Consider the following 24,481-nt stretch of genomic DNA (forward strand, 5'->3'; position numbering starts at 1 on the left):
ACCGGGGAGGGATGCGGGGATGGGGTGGGGGGGGGGGCGGCGGCGCCTTTGTCTCCGCTCCGGTCCCCCGCATGCGCGCACCCCACCACGGCCACTAAGTTGCGCCGCTCGTCCCCCCCTTTTCCTTGCCAAGTTGGATTCGTCCTCCCATCTCCATCAGCGCCTTTGGGTTGTACCACTCTGCGAAAAGGGGACAGTACCACCCCGCTGCCCCCCTTCTCACGTCGCTTTCCCCCTTGAGCTGTTCCACTTGGCTTTAAAGGGAGGGAGAAGGGATGCGCGAAGGGAGACAGCGCTGCGCACGCACAGCGCGGGGCCTCCTCCTTCCTTAACTCCCTCCGTAAAATACAGAGGATCATCCCGAGGGAGGCAGGGAAGTACCGTGGGAGAAGCAGCGAGGTAGCGCATCCCCCTTTTGGCAGAGTGGTACAACCCACTGGCACTTGAGGAGCTACGAGGACGAATCCAACTTGAAAACGAAAAGGGGGGGCTGCGCATCCTAATAGTTACGGGGGGGGTGGTTCGCGCATCCCGCTTCCACCCCCCCGTGATGTTCCACGTGTCCCTTTTATTGTGGGGGGGACAGGCCCCGCGCTGTGCTTGTCACACGTTATCTCCCAACAGCGCACCCCCTTCGCCACCCCCCCGCGCGCCACGTGTGGTACGCGCCTCCCCCATAACCCCCCGCGCGTCGCGCGCCACCTCCCTCTAACCCGGCGGCGGCCAAAGGGAGCGGTGGGGCCTTGAGGGGTCAGCGCTGCCGGTGAGTCCTGGTGTCCAGCCCCTTGCAGCCCCTAGCAATCCTTATGCCCCTACTTAGGGTCCTTTATCCCTCCCCCTGAGCCTCGGTAGTGGCAGTTTCGGGGGTCTCCAGAGCGTCCTTTACCCCTCTAGGGCGGGAGGTGGGGGATCCCCTCGTGATATTTAGGGAGGAGGGGCTCAGGAGGCCCTTCAGGGTGTGTAGGGTTTTTTTATCGCCTCAGAATCCCCAAGGAGGAGGTTGTGGTTACCCGTTTTATTCTCTTTAGGGTACTTTTCCTGTGGAAGGAGGGATTTGGGGGTCCTCCCATAGGGAATGGGGCTCCTTCCCTCACAGTGGTGGGAAGAGGGGAGTTTTGCACCCTTCCTTGTATGTGGGGGCCTCTCGCCCTGTTAAAGGCCCAGAAAAGGGAGTTTGGGGGGATTCTTCCATTGTCTTTAGGGTCCATTCCATTCCCCCAGAGTCCTGAGGGAGGGGATTTGGGGTGCTCGTGGTTTTTAGGATAACTTTTCCATGCTTAGAATCCTAGGGAGTGCTGGTGTGACTCCCCTTTCCCCATATTTTCGGTCCCATTTACCTTAGTAGGTCTGGAAAGGAGGTCATGGGAGTCCCGAAGAGTTCTGAAGGAAAGGATTTGGGGATGCCCTTGTTTCTTGGAATTACTTTTCCCACTCAAAATCCCAGGGAATATTGTGGTGACACTCCCCACTCTCAATGTTTTAGGTTCCTTTTCCCTTAAAAGTTCTGGGAAGGGGCATGTGAAAGCCTCCTCCACAATCCCTCTGGGGTCTCTCCTCCCCTCACACTCCAAAAAAGAGGATTTGGGGGATCCCCTCATTATTTGGGAGATCCCTTTCCCCCTTCCAGGCTCAGGGAAGGGTTTTTTTTTAGGATTCTCCATGTCTTTGGGGTCCCTTTCCCAGGATTTAGGAATTCTCTGTTACAGGTAAGGGGTGCATGGGGGGTCTTCCTAAACCTTTGTGGTTTTCCACAGGGACATATTCCCTGTTTTTTGGGAATATTCCTATGCCTCACCTGTTCAAATCTGGTTTGGGTAGGTGGGGAAAGGGATCCATGTTATTCCTGCCCTGGTGGGGGCGGAAATTTCGGGATCCCACTCATCTCCAGGTGCTCTGCTCCTCCCCCCATTCCTGGGATTTTTTTTGTCCAGTCACTTTGTGCAAAGGGAAACTGGAGCTGCTGTCGTGTCCTGGCACGGAGCAGCCGATCCATCCCACATCCCAACCCCCTTGGCTGCCTTTCCAAACTTATCCTGCAGCTGGGAAACCTGGAAAATCAGCTCTCAGTGCACCTGCACTCTGCTTATCTCACCTGCCCCTTTCCTTGTACTGTTCCCAAATTTCCGTCACCTTCGTGGGGTTTGTCCTCTCCCTTTTTTTTTTATTTTGTTTTGATCTCGATGCTCAGGAGGGAGGGATCCATTTCCAAACTATTTTGGGAACGGGCAGAGCCTGCTGTTGTGCTCCGTGGGGTTTTTGAAGGATTAGATCCCCAACTAAACTTGCTGAGGCTGCTGCATCGGCGTTCCAGAAATCCCGTATGGATTTGTTCTGTCGCATCCAGGTCACTGATGATTTGGAATTGATTTGGATCCCGATGATCACAATCCTTAGGGATGAGAAATTCCCTTTTCTGAGCTCTTTTGCTGTAATTCTTTCCTTTTCCTGGTGTGTCCCATTTCTCCCTGACCTTCAGGGAGGATTTTTCCTCACCTGAGCTCTTCATTCCTAACTCTTTTTTCCCTTATTTCTCCTGAAGGTGACACATTCCCACTCTTTCCCTCCTGCTCATTTCCCGTATCTGTGATTATCTCATTAGGAATTTTCAGCCTGGAGCTGAAAGTTGTGCTTTTAGGTGATCAAAGATGGGAATTGTGGTGTTTCCCTGGAATGTGGAGCTTGGTCTCACAGCAGAGGTGTTGATAAAGGTCTGACTTAGGGAAGAGCCAATTTTAGGGAACAAAACCAGCAGGAATTTGGGAAGAGCCAATTTCAGAGAATGAAACCGACAAAAGAGCTAGTTTTAAATAATTAGAATATTAGATACAAGTGTTAATATTTTGATTTCCCTGATGGTTCTTGAACTCATCTTGAATTTCTGGAGTGTGACTTATCCCAGTGGAGAACATTCCCAATGCCACTGTGTGGCTTTTAATCCTAAAACTTTGTGTTTGAGGGGGTAAAAATGGAATTTTGGGTGAAAAATGTTGCAAGGTGATGGTTTGTGCGATTCAAATCCCTTTTTCCCAGGTTCTTCCAGGAGAACTGATGGACACAGAAGAGAAATGACATTTTTTCATATTTTTCCTTGTTTAGAAACTTTATTTTCTAAGAAATTTGAAGTTTTTCAGGACTGAACATAAGGTTTGGCTGCTTGGTTTGGAAGCAAAAAGATGCTGAAGGAATGTTTGGAATCACCCCAAAATTGGGATCCTGACTTGCATCAACACATGCCAGGACTGGGATGGCAGCTTGGGAATTCTCAGGCTGCTGGGATGGGAAAATCCTTTTGGATAACATCACAATAATGTTCCTTTCCTTGTTATTAAAATGCAAATAAACTCTTTCTCTGTGCTGTTCACGAATGTCATGGAGTTCTGGAAAGTTCATCGGCTCCAAACTTCATTAAATGTGTTAATTAGTTAAGCCATTAATTATTAAATAAATGATTTGGCTGAGAAGCTGCTGCACCTACAGAAATCGGAATTTTTCTCTAATTTTATCCTGCTTTTTTTTAATGCTGTCATAGGAGCAAAAAAAGTAAGTACCTTCTAATTGTTGTGTGTTTTTTTGGGAATTCTGGAAAATCCGGGAATGTCGGCACTGGTGGGATATTTATTAGCCAAATTACTGCAGAGTTTTCTTGGAAATAATTATTTTTAAAGGGTTTCTAAAATTAATTTCAGCTCTGTCAATTGGAGGAAATCTCCTGGGTGTTCCTCATTCTGGAATTCCTGTGGAATTCCTACTCCATAAATCACCTTAAGTGCTGCAATTCCAGGGCTTGGAGCTGCTTAAAAACTGGAGCAAAATCACTTAAAAATAGATTAAATAATAAGGGAAAAAGAATTTATAAATTTAGTTTAAAAATTTAAAATTTTAAATTTAGTTTAAAAAACATTTTAGGATTTTTTTTGTGCAAAATCCTACAAATTTTTTATTATTTTACTCATTTATTTACTGTATTTATTTCCACGTAAAGGTTCTAATAAGAATTTATTGCTCCATAAAATAAGAGGAAAACGTAAATTCCAAAAGTCAAAAGAAACTTCAATTTTGATTTCTTTTCTTTAAATCCTGAATTGAAAACTCAATTTTTAAGCATTTTTAGCTGAATCGAAGCTTCCCAACTCCAGGAAAAAAAAATCTCCTTTTGCATTCCTAATAATTTGTCTAACAGGAATCTAAATAATATTTTACACTGTATAAATTTAAATGTTTAAAGGCAAAAGTTTAATTTATTAATATATAAATTCAAATGGAAATACTCAAAACCCAAAAAAAGGGATTTATGTGTGAATTTTAAATTAAATTTTACATTCAAAGCAATAAATTTAAAATTGAAATTCAAAGCAATAAATTTAAAATTAAATTTAAATTTAAAGTTAAGCCTTGGACTTCAGGCTTCCAAAATCTTGCAGGAATTCTTGGAATTACAAACCCTTGAGGATATTTCGTCTGTCTGGGAATTTTATTTGGCAACCTGCCACAGGTCAATTTTTATTAATTAATTATTGAATTAAGCACGAGATTCCCAGCTCCTGGAAAAGTTTAATTTGCCAATAACTTGACTTTTATCCCAAAATTAAATCCCAGTTTTTCAGTAGCTGCCTTTTATAAGGGAAACCCAACCAGGAGTAAACAGCAACTGCCAAAACCTCAAAAATTAAGGCAAATTTTCCCCAAATTTTTCCTAATTGAGAATAAATAACAAATAATTAATGACTAATCCACTAACTTGGAATAATATCCCATAAATCCCAAGGATTTGAACAAAATCCTGTGGGGATTTTTCCTGCCTGTGTGCCTTAAAATTTTGAACGATGGGGGGAATTCCTGGCAGGAATATTTTTGGAGGAAGGCGGTTTCGGCCGCCCTGAATTCCTGGGAGTTCAAACTGATCCCAAAAGTGAGAAATAAATGGAATATTTGCCCTTTTTCCCAGGAATGTTAACAGATTAAAAAAAAATTCTCCTGCATGCCCTTGCTTTGCTCTGCTGCCACTGCATTTGTTGTGCTTATCTCTCCATGCTGCCTGGTGTTTTTTTTTTTGGGAAGATGAGGACACGGAAAAATCCCTGCTCCGTGGACAAAGCTTGGCTGGAAAAGCACCGGAACGACGAAGCCGAGCGGGAAGCGCCGGAGCGGGAAGCGCCGGAGCCCGAGGCCGTCAACGGGATCTGCCACGAAGATTCCATCGAGGGGGAATTCAAGGGGGACCCGAAAAAACCCAGGAATGGCAAAAAGCAACGGAAACGGAAGCGCTCCCCGAAACCCAGAGCTCCGGATTCCAAGCTGGAGGCGATCCTGGCGGGAATGTCGGCGGAGCGCGTGTGGTTTGACAAGCCCTTGTACGACCGCGCCGAGAGCGCCTACAGGAGAAAACTAGCGGGTTCCCAGAGTTGGGAATCACCCGAGACTGGGAAAACGGCTCAGGAATCTCCTGCTGCCGCCAGGTCGAAGGCCAGCCAAGATATTCCCAAGGCAAGGATGCTCCCGGCATGTTCCCACGGGAACCTGGCCGCCTGTCACCACGTCGTCCAAGGGGTTTGGGTCAACAAGCTTGACTTCGATAAGGCCGAGAGGGTCTTCATGGAGAAATCCCAGCTTTCCCTTCCTCCCGACGTCCTGGCTGTCCCATCCGCGTGGGTGAATTCCAGGCTGGGAACGCCGGACGAGGGCTACGGCACGGCTTTGCCCACTCCCGCCACGCCAGGCTTGGCTCCCGCCATTCCCGTGGCCTCCATTCCCAGTTTGCCCAGCTCCGACCAGCAGACGGTCAACGGGAAGCCGCAGATTTCCAGCTGGGAAGTTCTGGCTTCCGAGGTGTGGCTGGAGAAGCCTCTCTACGACGACGCCGAGAAGAATTTTTACGAGAAGATGTTGGACGGGCACCCCTCGGATAAAACCCAGCGCGGCTGCCCGGAAGCATCCAAGAGCCACAACCCCGGGAAGCAAACTGGAATCGCCGCCAACCCCCAGCTTCCCGATATTCCCAAGGAAAACCCCACCTGCTTTTTCCTGCATAAGGACAGCGAATCCGTGTGGCTGAACAAGGTGACCTACGACAGGGCCGAATCCCGGTATTTCGCCCTGGAAGCGGCCAGGGCAGCGGAGAAAACGGGGATCCAGGAATCTGCTGCAGGAAATCCCTCCCATCCAGCTGCTCCGAGCATTCCCGCTCCGGAAATGAAGTAGGAGAAATTTGTTTGGGGGTAACGCCCGTGCGAAAGAAACAGCCGGGTCGGGATTGAGCCGGAAGGAATTTGCATGTGGAGAAGACTGGGTGGACCTGGAGATGATCACAGTGGGCTGGGAGCAGTGGGGAAAATCCTTCAAGGAATTCCCCTTCTCCTGAGGAATTCTGATGGATAAAGGCTGTGTTTGTGTGGAGCTGTGAATGTTTAAAGGCAGGGCTGGGAAGTGAGCTCGGTATCCCCCTTTTTGCGTGGATACAGCACCATCCTCCTTTCCATCCTCTCATTCCATGTCAAAATCAGCATCATGACCAGGATCCAGCTTGAAGAAGGTGTGGAAATGACTGGAATACAATTTAGGGAATCACTCTAGCATGAGCGTGTGCTGTAGTTTGGTTTTTTAGGGAATTAAAATTCAGTCTGTGGATTTTTGGAATGCCCTTGGATCCTCTCCAAAGGCAGAGCTAAGGTAGAGACAGATATTCCTGGGAAAAAAAAACTCTTGGAGCGTCTGTCTTTATTTCTGACGCTTCTGATCCATGAGTTTTGTTGGGATTTGTTGGAAAGCTTGCAGGATCTTGGTGTCAAGGGATTTAGGGGTTAAATACCTTTCACCCGATCCTGTTTGGGATCATTTCCTCTTTAGCTGGTCAGAACTGGATATTTGGGAAAATCCACGTGTCTCTGTGAAAACGTGGGATAAATTTGTCTGTATTTGGGATGTTCTGTGAATGATCCTGGTTGGAATTCCAGCAGGTCCTGGACATTTGGGTTTGGAGAGTGATTTTGCTGTGTCTGGTGGCCTCTGGTGTCTTCCAAGTGGGTAGATGAGATAAGAAAGGATTTGACTTCAGGAAAATCGTTTTTTGGCTTCTTTGGAAGTTTTATGGAAAACTTGGGATTGGGATGACAAGGAGAGGCTTTGTGGAGCCTGCTCCAGTTGTGATTTTCTTGTTCTGCTCTCCACCTCCTCAAACTTCTGCTGCCTCTGTCCCTGTCCCTGGAATTCAGAGCACTTCCTCTTTTCTGAGTTCTCTGTTTCCCTTCAAATTAGGAATTTAATCCACCTTTGGAAGCTGCTCTATAAAAATTCCCCACTTCCCAGCAGGATTTGAGGTGTTTTGTGCTGTTTTTCCATGTACTGCCAGGTCTGTCCCTTCCAAGTGCTGCTGATTTTTCCTCAAAGATTTCCCAGAGAACTTATGGATGCCCCATCCCTGGAAGTATCCAGGGAAAAGTTGGATGAGTCTTGGAGCAACCTGGGATAGCTGAAGGTGTCCCATGGCAGGGAGTTGAAACTAAACGATCTTCATGCTCTTTCCCAACCCAATCCATTCCATGATTTCCATTCCCTTTCTGTTTTCCTACACAAGACATTTTCCTTAGCATCAACTAGAAATTCGTGTTTCTTTGGAGGGGTTTTTTTATGGAATAAAGTCTGGATCAGCTGATTCATCCCATCCCCACTCCATGCTCAGGTCAGGCAGGTGGGTGATTAATCTGTCCTGCTCTTTTAAGAGGATCCTGGACACTTTAATCCACAGCCGAGCTGCAGGCACAGAGAAACCGCTCCTGGCGAGCTGTTAACCTTCAGTCCTTGCAGGAATTCACTCCTTGTGGATATTTTTCCCCCTCCTTTTCCCAGGAAAATGGCTGTGGATTACTTCCTGCACGACAAGATCTGGTTCGAGAAGTACAAGTACGACGACGCCGAGCGAAGGTTCTACGAGCAGATGAACGGCCCCGTGGGCGCCCCCTCCCGCCAGCAGGTAATTCCCAATCCCAGGAATTCCAGAGGGATTCAAAGGACACGATCCACCTGGGGGTTTGTGGGATTTCTGCTCTCAGTGCTGGTTTTTTGGGTTTTTTTTCCCAAATCTCTCTGGAGCTCTCTAAACTTCCATTTTGTTTTTTTTTTTTCCTTCCCCCACGGTTTTCTGTGGAATCTGGAGGATTTGATTCCCAAGGAACTGGGAGATCAGGTGCCCTTCTAACAGGTGGACCAGTCCCAGCTTCCAGCAGTTTTCCTTAATTTTTCCAGGCTGCTGGGATCCGTGGGGGCACAGTTTGAGCTGGAAATCCCCCAAATCCCAAATTTTATTGGCAAAGAGCATCCCCCTTCATCCAGGGAAAACTCTGCTTTGCTTCCATTTTGGACCACTCCTTTGGGATATTCCAAGGGAATACAAATGTAAAGTTTAAACAGAGCCACCACAGCTCCAAAGATTTTATTTTTTGAGGGGGGGAATTTTTTTATCCCTCTCTTTGTACTCCTGGAAATATTCCGGGTGTTCCAGAAGAAGACTCCGTTCGTGGTACCGGTGAGTTGGGGAGGGGAAGGTGGAGGGGGAAGCATGATCCTGCTGAGCTGAAATATTTCCAGCTTAAATTATATTATATTATATATTAATATAAATATTATCCCAAAATGATTCCTGTTCCGAGGTTCAGAGCTTTCCTAACCTCTTCCTGCTCCTAACCGTGCACGTGCCTTTGGAATGCTGAGTGTTCAGTGCCTCTTTCCAAGTGTTCACAGGGAAGCTTTTTGCTGAAATTAAAACTTCTAGGCACGTTCCAGCTATTCCTGGTGCCCATCCTGCCTTAGGTGCTGGCACAGCACCTGGGAGTTGAGGAATAAAAAAAAATTGGGAGCTCTGGATGAGTTCTGGAAGTAGATTTTGGAGTGAAAACCTCTTGGAACAGTCCAACTATTTCAAGGCACATCAGGAGCTTCCAGTGAAGGAGTTTGGCCTGGGAGAGGTGGTTTGAAGGATGTCTGGAGATCCTTCAGGAATTTATCAGCCACTTCCCCTATGGAAAAATATCCTGAAAACCTCCTTGGAAGCAGCAGAGGGAGTGGGGCTCACCTGGATGTGTCCTGGCTGTTTCTCCTTTATTTTCTGTTTAACTCAGGATTTGGGGGTTTGGGGGGAAATTTCACATCTCAGATCTTGCTGGTGGGGGTTGCAGTCTAGGAAAGGCAAGGAGTGAATGGATCATGGAATATCCAGGGAGGGAATCTTGAAATCCAGGCTGAGGTAGGAGCATAGGGAAAAAATTCCTGGTGTTCTAGGTCCCACCTCTCTGGATAGAGCAGAGTCAGGGTTGTCACTTCCTGCCTGAACTCAGGTAATGTTATGGAAAAATCCTGCTGGAGGCTGCGTTTTTAAGGAGCTCTGGAGTCACTCCAACCCTCTGGCAGCTTCCCAAACTTTTCAGGGTAATCATAGGGAATTTAAAAGCTCTTTGACTGGATGATCCTTCTGGACACGTGACCAGGGATTGCCCGATTTAGCCCCAATCCTTACGGCAAAAATCGCCGAATCACGGAAAGGACATTTCCCAGTTTTCCCAATTCCCTCGCTCTTCCTTCCTTTAGTTGTTTTATATTTTTTTTATTTTTTCTGAACTTCCCTGATGAATTTTTTTTTTCCCCATGTTTTAATAATTTTTTTTTTAAAAAGAAACTCTTGGTTCTTTCTGCGCTGTTTGCAGGAGAACGGAGCCAGCACGATCCTCCGCGACATTGCCAGAGCCAGGGAGAATATCCAGAAATCGCTGGCCGGAGTGAGTACCCAAGCTCTCACCAGCTGGCTGCCTGCATCCCAGTTTTTTTTCTTTTTATCATTATTATTTTTATGGAATTCTAATCCCTTAGATCGTTTGGCTTCTTGGTTGGAAGTTAGAGGAGAAGACCAAGGTGTGCAGCGCCGTGTGCCACCAGCTCCGCCCCACGCGCTGCTCGCCCGCAGCGCTGCCAAAAACTGGATTTGGGTTTAAAATTCCCTGATTTGGGCTTTTCCTTCTCTTTTTTTTTCCTTTTTTTTTTCTTTTTCCCCTCTGGTGGGATGTTCCCATGGGTCTTAACCAACAGGTTCCAACGCGCTGAGTGTGTGGCTCCTTTTTGGGATACACTGGGCTGCCACCTTCTCTTCCCCTGTTTTGCTTCCAGTTTAGGGGATGTGAAAAAAAAAATTCCAGTGGAAATTTCCAAAAAAATTTCCATGGAATTGATGGAATTTTCCAAAAAAAAAAGTGTTTTCCATCTGCTGCATCCAGGGAATTCAGCTTGGCTACAAGCTCCAAGGTTGGAGCATCCTGGAGGAGCTCAGGAATGGACTTTGTGGAGGTGTTTTTGTGCTGAGTGCAGACAAGAGGCATTTAAAAAAATCTTCATTTTTGTAAAAGGAAGTTAAAATACTAATGAGTGGTTTTATGGGGAAGGAAAATCCATGGAATACAGCCCAGGTGTCTTGATTTCCTGCCCCTCCAGTGGGATAATGGCCATCCATTATTTGGCCTCATAATTCCCTCTTGGAATGTTCAGCACCCTTAGTTTCTATCTTTGATCAGTCCAGTATCAGGGAACAATGAGGAATTCTCCCTTTCCCAAGGGGAATATTCTATATTTCTCCAACAGAAAGGAGCCAGACATTTGAGATAAATATAAAAAATCAGGATGTCAGCCAAGAGCTTAAAGAAAAAATTTCCTGAACTGGCTCATTTTATAAAATAAATATGGATAAAGGCCGGCATCCCAAACAGGGTCAACAATTCCTTTGGGAAAGAACTTTTGGAACTGGGGCAAGGGGCAGGGAATCTCAACCCAAATCACCTGGAAGGGCTGTTCATTCTCATTTTCCAAAATGTTTTGCCAAAGATGAGGAATTTCTTTCCTGACTCCTGTTAAAGAGCTTTTTTGGGAGAGAATCCCAGAAGTTTGGATCATCCAGGTGCTGTAACAGGGAATTGGTAAAGCAACAGCCCAAAGCCAGAACAGGAATTTCGGGATATAAATTGTTTGGAGAATTGTTTTTGGGGATTAGTGCTGGATGTAAAAAATTCCTCTGCTAGATATTTTTTTTGTTCCTGGGAAAGGGGTTGGATCTTCCAAGTGGCTGAAAAATAATAGGAATATCCCTCAAGGATCATCATTAATCTTGGATAATCAGGCCAAAAATCCCAGGATTTTTGTCTTTCCTTCCTCCAGAGTTGCTGTCAGGGGTCTGAGGATGTGGCAGGGGAAGAGTTGGCTGTGAAAAGATGGGAAAATGGGAGTTTCCCTTTGTGCTGGGAATTTTAGGCTGGGATTGTGTCAAAATGTAGGAATGAGCACTTGGAATATGATGAGAGTCTGGAGTTCCTTGATTATGAGGAAAAGCAGGAAAAGTAGAACAGGAAATCGCACCTGAACACGAGGAAAAATTTTACTGTCTCTGATATTTGAAGTGTATTTTAGGGATTCAAACTTAAGGGAATAACAGATGTTTATATCCCAAGTTGTTCAGCTGAAGTCCTGTTTTGTACCCTTCATAATTCCCAGGGATTTGATTTGTTTGGATAATTAAATTTATGCACAATTCCTGCTTTCCCAAGCACTTCAGCAATCCAAAATATTTGAGATAGGCTGCAGCTTTGAGGTGGGTTCAGCACAAAAATTATGGCTTAAAAATGAAGGATTTGAGGGCTTTATACAAGAATGCAGAGGAAGGGAGGGAAGTGATGCTGGGGAACTCCCGACCTTTGGAATTTTGAATTTGTATCCCTCATAAAATTCATGGATCTTGTGTGGAGCTGGGAATTGGAAGAGGGAATGGTTTCTGTGTGCTGTGTTGGAGGTGTAATGTCCACAATCCCAAAGCTTGGAGCATCCTCAGGGAAGATCCCACAGTCTCATAAAGGCAAATTTTCCATATTTTTGAGGATTTGGGCCATGGTTGTGCCCCTTGCATTGTCTTAAGGGTTCCAGTTAAGATCTCTTGCTTGCTTTAGCTTGGGACAGGTATCCCTTGCTCTTCCCATGCTCTTCCCTCTTTTCTTTTTTGAGGAATTATTGACAGGGAAGAGAAATCTCCTCTCCCTGTGCTGGCACTGCTGGGGCACCTCCAATCCCGGGATCAGTTTTGGTGACAAGAAAAGGACATTGAGGGGCTGGAGTGTTTCCAGGGAAGGGAATGGATTGGGAAGGGCCTGGAGCACCAGGAGCAGCCTGTGGGATCTGGGAGGGCTCAGCCTGGAAAAAAAAAATGAGGTTCAGGAGGGATTTTCTCACTTCCACAAATCCCTGACAGGATTCCCAAGTGGGAATCAGGATCTGCTCCCAGAGAATGAGGGGAGAGGCTGAGAGGAAGCTCCCAGAGGGGAAATTTAGCTGGAATATCAGGGAAATTCCTCATGGAAAGGGCTGTCCAGCCCTGGCACAGAGGTGGGCTCCCCATCCCTGGAGGGATTTAACATCCCTGTGGATGTGGCACTTGGGGACGCGCTCAGTGGAGGCTTTGGGGGAACCGTCGGACTCAGATGGATTTTCCCACCTCCGTAATTCCATGATTTCCATCCTTGGAGCATCAGGGCTGGCATGGTGTGATGAGCCCACAGCGCTGCATGAGCTCCCTGCGGACACGGAGATGCTCGTGGAGAAGACCCCAGAATTCCTGGGGGGATGTTTGTGTGCTGTTTCCCACCACTCCATAACTTTCCCTTGCATGCCGCTCTTCCGCGTGCTTGAGTTCCCTCTGGAATTCCGAAACCTTTTCCCATCTTCCCAAACTTTTTCCCGCCCTGCAGCAGAAGACGCCTGCTCGGAGCAAGGAAGCTCCTTGTGCCCGTCCCAAGAAACAGTCGGGACGCTCCGCTGTAAGTGAGGCGTGCACGGATGGAGCCTGCGGAAAACCGGGAGAGGATTTGGTGGGATGAGGATGGAGCGAGTTCTCCTTCCTCAGGGTTTGTCCTTTGGCACTGGGATAAACCTGGATAATGGGATCTGACAGCAGGGAGTTGTCCCAGCTCCGTATCCAGGGATCTGCACTCGCCTTCCTGAGCCTGAATCCACAGCTGAGGCATCAGAGATGGGATTTTTTTCCTGCCCCTTTGATGTTTCCCAGCCTCATCCCTGGAAGTGTCCAAGGCCAGGTTGGACAGGGCTTGGAGCAGCCTGGGATATAGTGGAACGTGTTGGCCTGGATGATCCTTAAAATCCCTTCCAAGCAAAACCATTCCATGATTCAGACCTTTCCTTGTGCCTCATGTTCTTCATCTTATCCCTGCTTTTCCCTCTTTCCATCTTACGTGACTGCTGAGATTCCACATTGTCATGAGAGAGAATAAATTATTCTCTCTTATTTTCACTTAGAAATGACAATTCAAGGGCAAATCCTGTTATTTTCCTTCCCTTTGCTGCCTGGCATTGATGGATAAGGAACCTCCTTAACATTAAAAAAAGAAAAGAGTTCTTTTTTATGCTGTCAAAAAAATCCATTAGAAGTCAGAGCTGGAATAATTACTCCCTCAGGATGTGTTAAAGCAGATTAAAATTGTTAGGAGAGGAATTAAAGGCTGGGCTGGGGAAGGTGGGAGTGTAGAATTCCTGGGATCTTTCCAGCTTTCCCAGTGTTACCTTAGGCAGGTCATTCCCATCCCTCAGTGAGTTGGGAGAGGAGAGCAAGGGAATCCAAGATTTTTAAGGGGCTTGGTGTGAAATTTTACTTAAATTTTATGTGATTTTAGTGGCATTTTGGGGTCTGAGAGTGGGAAAAGTGATTTTATCCTTTGCTCCTTGGTGCCAGCTGAAATTCCTCAGGATTTTAGTCCATGCTTCATTTTACAGAGCTGCTCCATTAGTTTCTATCCTAATTTAGAGAAAATATCCTTGGTTTTAGTTCAGCTTCTGAGCTTCCTGCCTCCCTGAAGACACGACTCTGCTTTGCTTCGGATTTTTAGGGAGGAGGGGAAACAACTCCATTTCATCCTGGTTTTTCCTCGTTGCAGAGCTCAAGCACAACCTCCTCTGGACCTGCAGGTGACCAGAATGAGCTCCTGTCCCGAATTTCCCACCTGGAGGTGGAAAACCAGAACCTCCGCAGTGGTGAGTGGCAGAATTCCTGGTTCTGGCTGGAGACCTGACGTGCAGCTGGGAATTTAAGGAATTTAAGGTCATTTCCCTCCTTTTTCCAGTTGTTGCAGACCTCCAGATGGCCATTTTCAAGCTGGAAAGCCGCCTGAACGCTCTGGAGAAATCCTCAACTTCCCACCAGCCCTCAGCTGTTCCTCCAACCCAGGTGAGCCTTGGAAAAAAAGCTGGAATTTTTCTCTAGGAATTACAACCACGTGGACAAACGCCCTGTTCTGATAAACCCATATCAATCCCACAGCGTGGGGATTGCTCAGTGTCCCAAGCACTGAAGATTTCCCATTCCCGAGCTTCTTTGTGGCTGCTCTGCTCCAACACCAGGTTCATCTTTTTTTCCCGTTTTTTCCCCTAAAAAAACCTTGGATCCGGTGAAGAAAGTGGAACCATTCAGTGTTCCCTCCAAAAAAGTGGAGCTCCCGGCCAAGAAAGCCGAGCCAGCTGCTGCTGAGGAGGATGAGGATGATGACATCGACCTTTTTGGGAGTGATGACGAGGAGGAAGACCAGGAAGCTGCCAAGGTCCGGGAGGAGCGGCTCCGGCAGTACGCCGAGAAAAAGGCCAAGAAGCCGGGGCTCATAGCCAAGTCTTCCATCCTGCTGGATGTGAAGCCCGTGAGTGGCTTTTTTTTTGGGAATTTGGGAGCTCTGGGGAGCGAGGCTGGGAATCCCCTCTCATCTCATGGTGGTGGCACGTCTGGAATTCCAAATAAGGGCTCGGAGCGATGTGGGGTTTGGATGGATGGATGGGACCTTAAATCCCATCTCATTCCATAAGCAGGGACGTTTTCCACTATCCCAGGTTGCTCCAGCCTGGCCTTGGACATTTCCCAGGGATGGGGCAGCCACAGCTTGTCTAGGAATTCCATTCCAGGGCCTCACCAGCGTCCCAGCAAGGAATTTCTTCCCAATATCCCATCTAATCTCACCCTATTCCAGTTTAAAACCATTCCCCCTTGTCCTGTTACTCCATCCTCGTCCAAAGTGCCTCTACAGCTTTCTTGGATCTCCTCGAGGCACTGGAAGTGGCTCTGAGATCTTCTGGAACCTTCTCCAGCCAAGAAAGGGCACTTGGGATCAGTTGTGACATTCCCAGAGGTGTCACCCGGATACCCCTTGGAGCTGCTGCTCCAGGAAATCCCCAAACCCTCCCAATTCCCGCTTTTCCAGTGGGACGACGAGACCGACATGGCCAAGATGGAGGAGTGCGTCCGCTCCATCCACATGGACGGGCTGGTGTGGGGAGCCTCCAAACTGGTCCCAGTTGGGTACGGCATCAAGAAACTGCAGATCCAGTGCGTGGTGGAGGACGAGAAGGTCGGGACAGACATCCTGGAGGAGGAGATCACCAAGTTTGAGGACTACGTAAGTCTTGGAATGGGATGTGGGAAGGGCCTGGAACCCGTGGGAGGGGGCTTAACCTCAGGTGTGTTTTCCTGGGAACACCTGGATGACTCCGGCTTTTGTCCCCTTCCAGGTGCAGAGCGTGGACATTGCTGCTTTTAACAAGATTTAGAAGGAAAAACTGTATCCCCCTCCTCTGAACCCGGAATTAATAAAGAAACATTGGGAGTGCACATTGGCTCGTGGGTTTTTCCCTCGGGTGCAGCTTCTCCAGAGGGATTTGGTGGGAGATTTTGGGATATTTGAGCAGCCTGGGCTAGTGGAAGGTGTCCCTGCCCATTGCAGGGGGTTGGAATGAGAGATATTTTAAGGTCCCTTCCACCCTAAACCATTCCATGATTTCCTCATCTCTTATGGAAGGAAAGATCTCGAAACATGGACCTGAATTTTGGGGCTGGAATTAAGGTCTCAGGGTGCTTCCAGTCACCTTTCCCAAGATTTAGGGACACCAGGCACTCCCTACAGAAAACCAGGAATGAGGAATCATCCAGGAATTACTGGTTTGGGATGGATTTCACCCCTCTTTTCCCACTGACTCCCTGCCCAGCTCACTTTAGCTGAGCGTGGCCTGGTGAGGGGACAGGTGACATTCCTGACTTTGGGAACACAATGTCTGTCCCAGTGCCAGAGTCCAAGGTCTGGGGCCACCAAGGGACACAGGGAGCTCCATGGGATTGTGCTGCAAGGCTGTCCCTTGTCCTGGCGGGGCTGGTCACTTGATATGTGACACGTGTCCCTCGCAGGGTCCTGCCACCCCCAGAGCAGCGCTGGGAGTGCCACTTGACCCCTGTGCTGCCATCCTGAGTCCCTGCTGCTCCCGGTGCCACGTGTGCCCTCTGTGTCCCTTTTCTGTCATGTCACCGCCCATGTGTGCTGCCATCCCCGGTGTCCTGTGTCGCCCATGGGCCACCACCCCTGTGCACAGTGTCCTGCATCTGTCACCATCCCAGTGTCACCCGTGTGTTGCCATCCCTCTCCCCATTGTCCCCCGTGTCCCACTGTCCCTGTATCCTCCCTCTGCTGCTATCCCGGTGTCCCCCTTTTGCTGCCACCCCGCGTGTCCGGCTGTGTCACCAACCCTGTCCCGTGTCCTGTTCGTGCTGCCATCCCCGTGTCCCCCTTGCACTGCCATCCCTGCTGTCCCGTGTCCCCCTTGTGCTCCCATCCCTGCTGTCCCGTGTCCCCTTGCGCTGCCATCCCCGTGTCCCCCTTGCGCTGCCATCCCTGCTGTCCCGTGTCCCCCTTGCGCTGCCATCCCCGTGTCCCCCTTGCGCTGCCATCCCCGTGTCCCCTTGCGCTGCCATCCCTGCTGTCCCCCTTGCGCTGCCACCCCCGTGTCCCCTTTGCGCTGCCATCCCTGCTGTCCCGTGTCCCCCTTCTGCTGCCATCCCCGTGTCCCCTTGCGCTGCCATCCCCATGTCCCCTTGCTCTTCCACCCCTGCTGTCCCGCGTCCTCCCCACCCCGGTGCTTCCGCGTCCCTCCCGTTCCCCCGCTCCTCCCCCGTGCCCTCCCCGTGTCCCCTCCCCTGTCCCCGTGTCCCCGCCCCGCCATGGCGCCGCTGGCCGACCTGTACCAGGTGTCCATGGCCTACGGGCACTGGCGGGCCGGGCGGCACCGCGCCCCCGCCGCCGCCGAGCTCTTCTTCCGCCGCCCGCCCTTCCGCGGCTCCTTCGCGCTCGGCGCCGGCCTGGCCGAGGGGCTGCGGGGGCTCCGAGCCTTCCGCTTCTCCGCTGCCGGTGCGTGGCGACAGCGGGGGACAAGAGGGGGACACCGGGGGGAGAGGCAGGGTTGGTAGGGAGGAGTGGTGGGACGAGGATACAACTCCAGGGGGCAGGGCGGGACAGAGGGGAGGATGAGGAAGGGACGGGAGAAGCGTTTTGGGGAGGGAGAGGGAACAACTCAAGAGGACAGCGGGGACAGGAGGGGACCGGGGGAAGGAGGAGGAGGTGACGGGAGAAGCGTTGTGGGAGAGGGAGAAGGGAACGCTCCCAGGGGGACTTTGGAACAACTCCAGGGGACAGGGGAGAGGATGAGGAAGGGACAGCGGCAAGCGGTGGGAGGGACGCGGGGGAAAGGGGGAAATTCCCCCCGGGGGAGGATGGAGGAACAACTCAAAGAGACTTGTGAGGGATGGGGCAGCATCCAGGGGTGTCTGGGGACGTTTCAGGGGGACTTAAGGGGGACAGAGGCATCCCCAGAGTGGTCTGGGGATGGGAACCCCCAAGGGGGACTTGGGGAGAACAGGAGAATCCCTCAAGAGGACTTGAGGGGGACAGGGACGCCTCTCAGAGGGACCTGGGGGACGGGGGACCTGCAGTGGGGAAGAGGGACAGCATTTGAGGGGGACTCGGGGGACAGAGGAACCCCCCCAGGGGACTGCAGGGGATCAAGACAACTCATAAAGGGACAGGGACATCTCTCAGAGGGACTTAGGGGACAGGGAGACCCTTCAGGGGACATAGGGCAGGGCTGGACACAAAGAGCCCAGAGGGAAACTTGGGGGGACACTGGGACACCCTCCAGAAATGTCCCTTGGAGGGGACTTGGGGCACCCCACCCTGTCTGGCTCCATGCTGGGGGTGCTGTCACCCACCTGCTGTCACCCACCTGTCCGTGGGAGGCTCAGTGTCCCCTCCCGTGTCCCCCCGTGTCCCTCATCCCCACAGATGTCGCGTACCTGCGCTCTGTCCTGCCCAGCACCACAGACGACGCCTTCTTTGACTACCTGGCCACCCTGGACGCCTCCGAGGTGACCGTCACCGCCATTCCCGAGGGCTCCGTCGTCTTTCCCAGGGTGGGACTCCCCTCCATCTTCTTCCCTGACCATCCCGCCTCTCCCAGCTCCCAGACCTCCCCTTTTCCCTTGAACCTGGGATCCCCTGGAACTCCAATCCTGCTTTTCCCAACACACCCGGCTTTTCCCTGACCCTGGGAACCCCTGGACCCCCATTCCTGCCTTTCCAACCCCTTCCCCTTTCCTCAACACCATGGACCCCTTGAACCCCCATCCTGGGTGTGCCCACCCTGTGACCCCCCCTTTTCCTTCACACTGGGAACCCCTGGAACCGCTTTCCTGGGCATGGGGACAATTTGGACCCTCATTCCTCATTCCTGGATCCCCTTCCCTGGCAATGGAATCTCCTTGTACCCCCTTTTCCTTCACCAATATCCCTCTGCAACCCCTTTCCTGACCATCCCACTTCTCCCAGGTCCAGTCCTTCCCTTTTCCTTGACTCTGGGATGCCCTGGACCCCCATTCCTGCCTTTCCCAGCTCCTCTCTGCTCCAGAGGGACCGGGATGTCACCGCTGTTTCCGCAGGTGCCGTTCCTGCAGGTGAAGGGGCCGCTCCTGGTGGTGCAGCTGCTGGAGACCACCCTGCTGTGCCTGGTCAACTACGCCAGGTATTTTTGGGATGGGGATGATCCCAAAGCCCCTGGAAGATGGAGAGGGGCTGGGAAGGGAATGCAGGACCCCCCAATCCAGAGGGAAATCTGAGGTCGGGGACACCCCCGTCTTGGGGGTACCATCACCCCACAAATCCCTTACTGGAATTTAACTACTGAAATTCTACCTGTTGAATTTAACTACTGGAGGGTGTCCCAGTATCCCCCACAAGTTTTCCTGAGGGCTTTCCACGTCCAGCCCACCCTGTGGTCCCCTGAGGGGTCTCCCTGTCCCCCAGGTTCTCCTGAGTGATATCCTGGTGCCCCACAGGTCACCCTTAGGATCTCCCTGTCCCCCAAGTCCCCTTGGTCAGCTCCACCACAGAGTCCCATGGTGATTCCTGCCTCATCCAAGCAGGGAGGGTCCTGGAGCTGGCTCTGTGTGACCTGTCCCCTTTGTCCCCTTTGTCCCCCCAGCCTGGTGGCCACCAACGCCGCCAGATTCCGTCTCCTGGCCGGCCCGGACGTGAAGCTGATGGAGATGGGGCTCCGGCGCGCGCAGGGGCCGGACGGAGCCCTCTCGGCATCCAAATATTCCTACATCGGGGGTGAGTCCCGCCCCGCGGCGCCCGGCGCCACCGCGGCCCTGCCGTCACCTGCGTGTCCCCCCCGTCCCCCCTCGCAGGCTTCGACTGCACCAGCAACATCCTGGCGGGAAAACTGTACGGAATTCCCGTGCGCGGCACCATCGCCCACTCCTTCGTCATGTCCTTCAGGGGCCTGGAGGAGGTGCAGCCGCGGGTGAGCGGGGACGGGATGGGAATGGGAGTGGGGATGGGGATGAATATTGGATTGGGATGGGAATGGGAATGGGAGTAGAAATGGAATGGGAATGGGAATGGGAATTAATATTGGATGGGGATGGGATAAGGACAGGGATGGGATGGGATGGGAATGGGAATGGGAATGGGATGGGAATGGGAATGGGAGTGGGATGGGAATGGGAGTGGAATGGGGATGAATATTGGATGGGAATGGGATGAGTATAGGGATGGGATGAGGATAGGAATGGGATGGGAATGAATAGTGGATGAGATGGGATGGAATGGGAATGGGACTAGGAGTGGGAGTGGAATGGGAATGGGGATGAATATTGGATGGGGATGGGATGGGATGGGAATGGGAATGGGGATGAATATTGGATGGGGGTGGGATGAGCATAGGGGATGGGAGTGCAGGTGAGGGTGGGATGGGGATAGGGATAGGGAGGTGGAGATGTAGAGGGAGATAGGAATGGAGATGGGAATGGGTTGGGATGGGATAGGGCTGGGGCTTGGGTGGGGGAGGGATCGAATGGGTTGGGGATGGGATGTGGATGAAGATGGGATATGGGTGGGATAGGGATGGCCAGAGGGAAGTCGGATGGGGTTTGTACAGAGTTAGGGATGGGAGAAGATGGAATGGAGATGGGATACAGATGTGGTAGGGATGGGGGTAAGGTGGGATGGAGATGGGAATGGGATGGGAGTGAGGATGTGAATAGGGGTGAGGAATGGGATGTGGGATAAGATAGGGATGGGAATGCAGACAGGGATTAGAGTGGGATGGATGTGAAATGGAACACTCCACCCGTTCCCACTCTCCTGGCACCTTGGATAATGCCACGGGCTGTGCAAATTCCATGTTCCCCTGGCAGGATCTGCCGCCCCGGGCCGGAGGAGATCCCGTGGATCTCGCAGGCCTGGCCCTGTCCTGGCTGCAGCAGGTTTGTGACCTGCTCCAGACTCCTCCTGGCAAGGCCAACCAGGGCGAGCTGGCCGCCTTCGTGTCCTACGCTGTCACCTTCCCGTGTGACTTCCAGGGACTGCTGGACACCTATTGTGTCCGGAGGTGAGGACGCCAGGACTTTGCCACCGTGGCACAGGGGATGGACATGTCCCTCCTCGTTGGTGGCCTTGAAGTAGGAATGTTGGCGGGTGCAGGGCTTGGAGATGCTGCTGGATCCACCCTGCCCCCGTGTCCCAGCTGTCATTAAACTTTCCTTGCCCGTGCTAGGAGTGGTTTGCCCAATTTCTGCGCCGTGGCCTTGGCCCTGCACCAGCTGGGTTACCAGGCCATCGGGGTGCGCCTGGACAGTGGGGACCTGGCCCAGCAATCCAAGGAAATCCGGGGAGTGTTCCGAGCCTGCGGAGCTCAGTGAGTCCCATGCCAGCCCTGGGATGGATGTCGCTGATCCCCGTCATCCTCACCTGCACCCAGCCCCTCATCCTGCCAGGATTTGGGAGCCCTCAGGGCTCCAGGTGGATCCATGGATCCTCCCAAATCCTGTTCCTTCCAGCTTCCAGGTGCCCTGGTTTGGGACCATCCCCATCGCCGTCAGCAACGACATCAGCGAGCAGAGCCTGGAGGAGTTCAGGAGGGAGGTGAGGAACCTGCTGGCACGGCTGGGATGTCACCTGGATGGTGCTGGCAGGGCTGGGATGTCCCCTGGGCTGTCCCTGGTGCTGGCAGGGCTGGGATGTTGATGGGCTCTGTCCTCTCTGCTGCCTCAGGGGAGCGAGATCGACATGATCGGCATCGGGACCAACCTGGTGACGTGTCCCCTGCAGCCATCACTGGGATGTGTCTACAAGGTACAGGTGGCAGCCTAAATCCCAAATATCCTGCCTGAGCCACTTCCAGGTGATCCACGCCTGCTCCGTGGCCATCCAACCCCACTGGAGTCAGGGTCACAAAAGAATTTGCCTTGGAAGGGATTTTTCAAGGTCCTCTCCCACCATGGGCAGAGACACCTTCCAATATCCAAGGCTGCTCCAAGCCCTGTCCAACCTGGCCTTGGACAATTCCAGGGATGTGGCAGCCACAGATTCTCTGCGAATTCCATTCCAGCCCCTCACCACCCTCAATGGGTGGAATTCCTTCCCAATATCCCATCTAACCCTGCATTCTGGCAGTGGGAAGTGATTCCCTGTGTCCTGTGACTCCAGGCCCTTGTCCAAAGTCCCTCTCCAGCTCTCCTGGAGCCTCTTTAGGCACTGGAAGGGGCTCTGAGGTCTCCCTGGAGCCTTCTCCAGGCTGGACATTCCCAGCTCCCAGCCTGGCTCCAGAGCAGAGGGGCTCCAGCCCTTGGAGCATCTCCATGGCCTCCTCTGGACCTGCTCCAGCAGCTCCACGTCCTCCTGATGTTGCACCCCAGGGCTGGAGCAGCTCTGCAGGTGGGGTCTCACCCGCTTAGGGCAGAGGGGCAGAATTCCCTCTTCTCCTCCTGCTGCTCACACTGTGGGATCAGCCCAGGACACGGGGAAATTCCGGGTGCCAGCGTTGGGTCATGGCCAATTCTTCACCCACCTGAAGCCCCAAATTCTCCACAGGCAGGAGGGGGCAGAATGCCCAACTTCGGGGTGGTTTTAGGGTTTTTTAATTGTCTTTTTTCAGCTGATTTGCATCAGTGGCCTCCCCAGAGGGGTCATGGGTTCTCCTCCCTTATCCCACAGCTGGTGGAGGTCAATGGCTCCCCGTGCCTGAAGCTCACGGAGGATGAGGAGAAGATGACAATCCCAGGGATGAAGGCGATCTATCGCCTCTACGACGCTGCTGGTGAGTCTGGAGACCCTTCCCAGAGTCCTGGGGGAATCTCCTGCTCCATAACTCTCTCCCTGATGTCCTCCTGGGCAGGTCACCCCTTCATGGACCTCATGGCCCTGGAGGAGGAGCCGTCACCCAGCGCGGGGCAGGAGCTGGGGATCCGAGTCCTGGGGCAGCTTGGGGAGACCACCAAGGTCATTCCCACCACCGTGGAGCCCCTCCATCGCACCTACTTCAGGGATGGCCAGGTGAGGGGTGGTCCCATCTCCTGGGAGGTCTCCTCATCCATGCTGGGGGATGGATCGAGGGTGGTGGTGGCTTCTGAGACGTGCCAGCAACTTCTGGTGCTGGCTTGGATGCGGTGGCTCCTTGGGATGGGTGCTGGCTTCCCACGTGGATCTTCCCACGTGGATCTTCCCACGTGGATCTTCCCACGTGGATCTTCCCACGTGGATCTCCATCCCTGCAGGTGTGTGAGCCCCTGCCCAGCCTGCCCGAGGTGAGGACCCACGCCCAGGTGTCCCTCAACCTTCTCAGCCCCGCTCACCGCCGGCTCCACGAGCCGCAGCCCTACCCGGTACGTCCAGCACTTCCCACTGGCACGCACATTCCCACCTGGGAATGCCACTGGAATTGGTGGCCTGAGAAAAGCCACCATGGAGCCGCTCCTTGACCCCTCTTGTTCCCATTCCCAGGTGGCCGTGACGGAACGGCTGCACCGGCTCTTCCTGGAGCTGCGTCAGGGCAGCCACTGAGGGGGTCCCTGCTCATCCCCGGCTCCTGCTCCGCGCTTTTTTGGGAAGCCCGGGAGCCTCATTAGGAATTAACGGCTCTAATTTAGACCTTTCCGCTGCCGGGTGCTAACCTGAGGAAGTGGGAGAGCGCCCTGGGGTCCCAGCAGGGAAGCTGGGAACACAGGGATGGGGGAGGCAGAGCTGTCCCTGCATCCTCTGGAAGTGACAGTCCTGTGCCAAACTTGGTGGCCCTGCCAGCCTTGTGCCTTATCTTGGTGGCCCTGCCACTCCTGTGCCCTCTGTGGTGGCCCTGCCACTCCTGTGCCTTCCTTGGTGGCCCTGCCAGCCCTGTGCCCTCTGTGGTGGCTCCCCACCCTGAAGCTCCTTGGTGGCACTAGAACCAAGTCTGGGGTGCCACCAAAAGGGTGACATGGGACACTCATGGCAGACACTCTTCGCTTTGGCAATGCTGAGCTTCATCTCTGTGGCCACATTCCAGCTCTTTCCATTTTGGCCAAATTCCCTGGGATATGGAGGCTGGCTTGAGGTTGATCCTGGCTCTAGGTTGATCCTGGCTCAAGGTTGATCCCGGCTCAAGGTTGATCCCGGCTCCAGGTTGCCACCTGCACTCTCTAACCCCTGTGTCCCACAGGAAAAGTGGCTCTAACCCACACTGAGCTTCCAAATAAGCAATAAATAAATAAAGGCCTTTTCCCACCGTGGCTTGGACCCTAATTCCAGTGAAAAACCCTTTTGGAGCTCCATTGGGAATGGGAAGGTGAGAGGGAAATCAAACCTGTGGCTTTCCTGTCCGCCCTCCTCGCCATGGTTTGGATCTTGGCAGAAATTACAGGGAAGAAAACAATTAAGAGCTTAACGAAGCATGGCCTGATGGTCCCAGATTTCTGGAATTCCAACAGCACTGTGTCCCATTTTAAGACAGGAAAAAAAATCCAGGAAATCTAGGATCAGTTTGCTATAAATTAGATTTTTTTTTAAGCAAAGCACCAAAGATAAGGAGTCCATTGTACCTGAGCAGAGATTTTCCTGAGTTTTTGGGAGAGGAGGAATGAAGAACAAGAAGAGTGACCTGTGCCAACATTTGTCACCTTCATGGATAAGATGCAATTCCTGATGTTTAGGAACTATTTTGGTGGGCAGAGGAGCTCCTGGGTGTCATTGCACTTTCTCCTCAGGTATTTATGGATATTGAGGAGATTTCCTGAGCCTTTTGTGCTCCAGGCTGGGCAGTTCCAGCTCCCTCAGCCTCT

At 51.8% G+C, this 24,481-nt stretch overlaps 3 protein-coding genes across 14 annotated transcripts in view; all 3 read left to right on the top strand.

The window, feature by feature from the left end:
- EEF1D (eukaryotic translation elongation factor 1 delta) lies at positions 1-15,679 on the top strand. 10 transcript variants are annotated; one of them, XM_063401428.1, is made up of 10 exons: positions 745-763; positions 1,652-1,706; positions 7,843-7,966; positions 9,693-9,764; positions 12,768-12,833; positions 13,965-14,061; positions 14,151-14,254; positions 14,481-14,717; positions 15,273-15,467; positions 15,580-15,679. In XM_063401428.1, exons 2-10 carry the CDS (start codon positions 1,660-1,662, stop codon positions 15,616-15,618), a joined length of 981 nt encoding a protein of 326 aa, XP_063257498.1. In that variant the 5' UTR covers positions 745-763; positions 1,652-1,659; the 3' UTR covers positions 15,619-15,679. The 10 variants fall into 10 exon arrangements, with proteins under 10 accessions (XP_063257261.1, XP_063257321.1, XP_063257580.1 ...); XM_063401339.1 differs by having other exon boundaries at positions 746-763; positions 12,765-12,833; XM_063401510.1 differs by lacking the exon at positions 1,652-1,706 and having other exon boundaries at positions 612-763; positions 12,765-12,833.
- Positions 1-24,481, top strand: part of GFUS (GDP-L-fucose synthase) — a 120,138-nt gene that overhangs the window by 18,461 nt on the left and 77,196 nt on the right. The window lies entirely within an intron of this gene.
- NAPRT (nicotinate phosphoribosyltransferase) lies at positions 17,024-23,929 on the top strand. Of its 3 annotated transcripts, XR_010081056.1 has the most exons (14): positions 17,024-17,243; positions 18,174-18,301; positions 18,827-18,909; positions 19,369-19,499; positions 19,577-19,692; positions 20,588-20,781; positions 20,947-21,087; positions 21,230-21,314; positions 21,444-21,524; positions 22,386-22,488; positions 22,567-22,724; positions 22,946-23,053; positions 23,172-23,757; positions 23,809-23,929. XR_010081056.1 is itself a non-coding variant. In XM_063402550.1 (13 exons), exons 1-13 carry the CDS (start codon positions 17,057-17,059, stop codon positions 23,229-23,231), a joined length of 1,575 nt encoding a protein of 524 aa, XP_063258620.1. In that variant the 5' UTR covers positions 17,024-17,056; the 3' UTR covers positions 23,232-23,929. The 3 variants fall into 3 exon arrangements, 2 of the variants coding, with proteins under 2 accessions (XP_063258620.1, XP_063258747.1); XM_063402550.1 differs by having other exon boundaries at positions 23,172-23,929; XM_063402677.1 differs by having other exon boundaries at positions 18,174-18,256; positions 23,172-23,929.

Source organism: Prinia subflava, chromosome 1 (assembly GCF_021018805.1).
Source record: "Prinia subflava isolate CZ2003 ecotype Zambia chromosome 1, Cam_Psub_1.2, whole genome shotgun sequence".
Classification (NCBI taxonomy): Eukaryota; Metazoa; Chordata; class Aves; order Passeriformes; family Cisticolidae; genus Prinia; species Prinia subflava.

Bases quoted from the DNA above. Each gene is read 5' to 3' on its own strand.
- EEF1D (XM_063401191.1), top strand. From the start codon at position 5,059: ATGAGGACACGGAAAAATCCCTGCTCCGTGGACAAAGCTTGGCTGGAA.
- NAPRT (XM_063402550.1), top strand. From the start codon at position 17,057: ATGGCGCCGCTGGCCGACCTGTACCAGGTGTCCATGGCCTACGGGCAC. The intron at 21,315-21,443 runs GTGAGGAACCTG...CTGCTGCCTCAG, and splicing joins TGGAGGAGTTCAGGAGGGAG to GGGAGCGAGATCGACATGAT. The intron at 22,489-22,566 runs GTGAGTCTGGAG...CCTCCTGGGCAG, and splicing joins TCGCCTCTACGACGCTGCTG to GTCACCCCTTCATGGACCTC.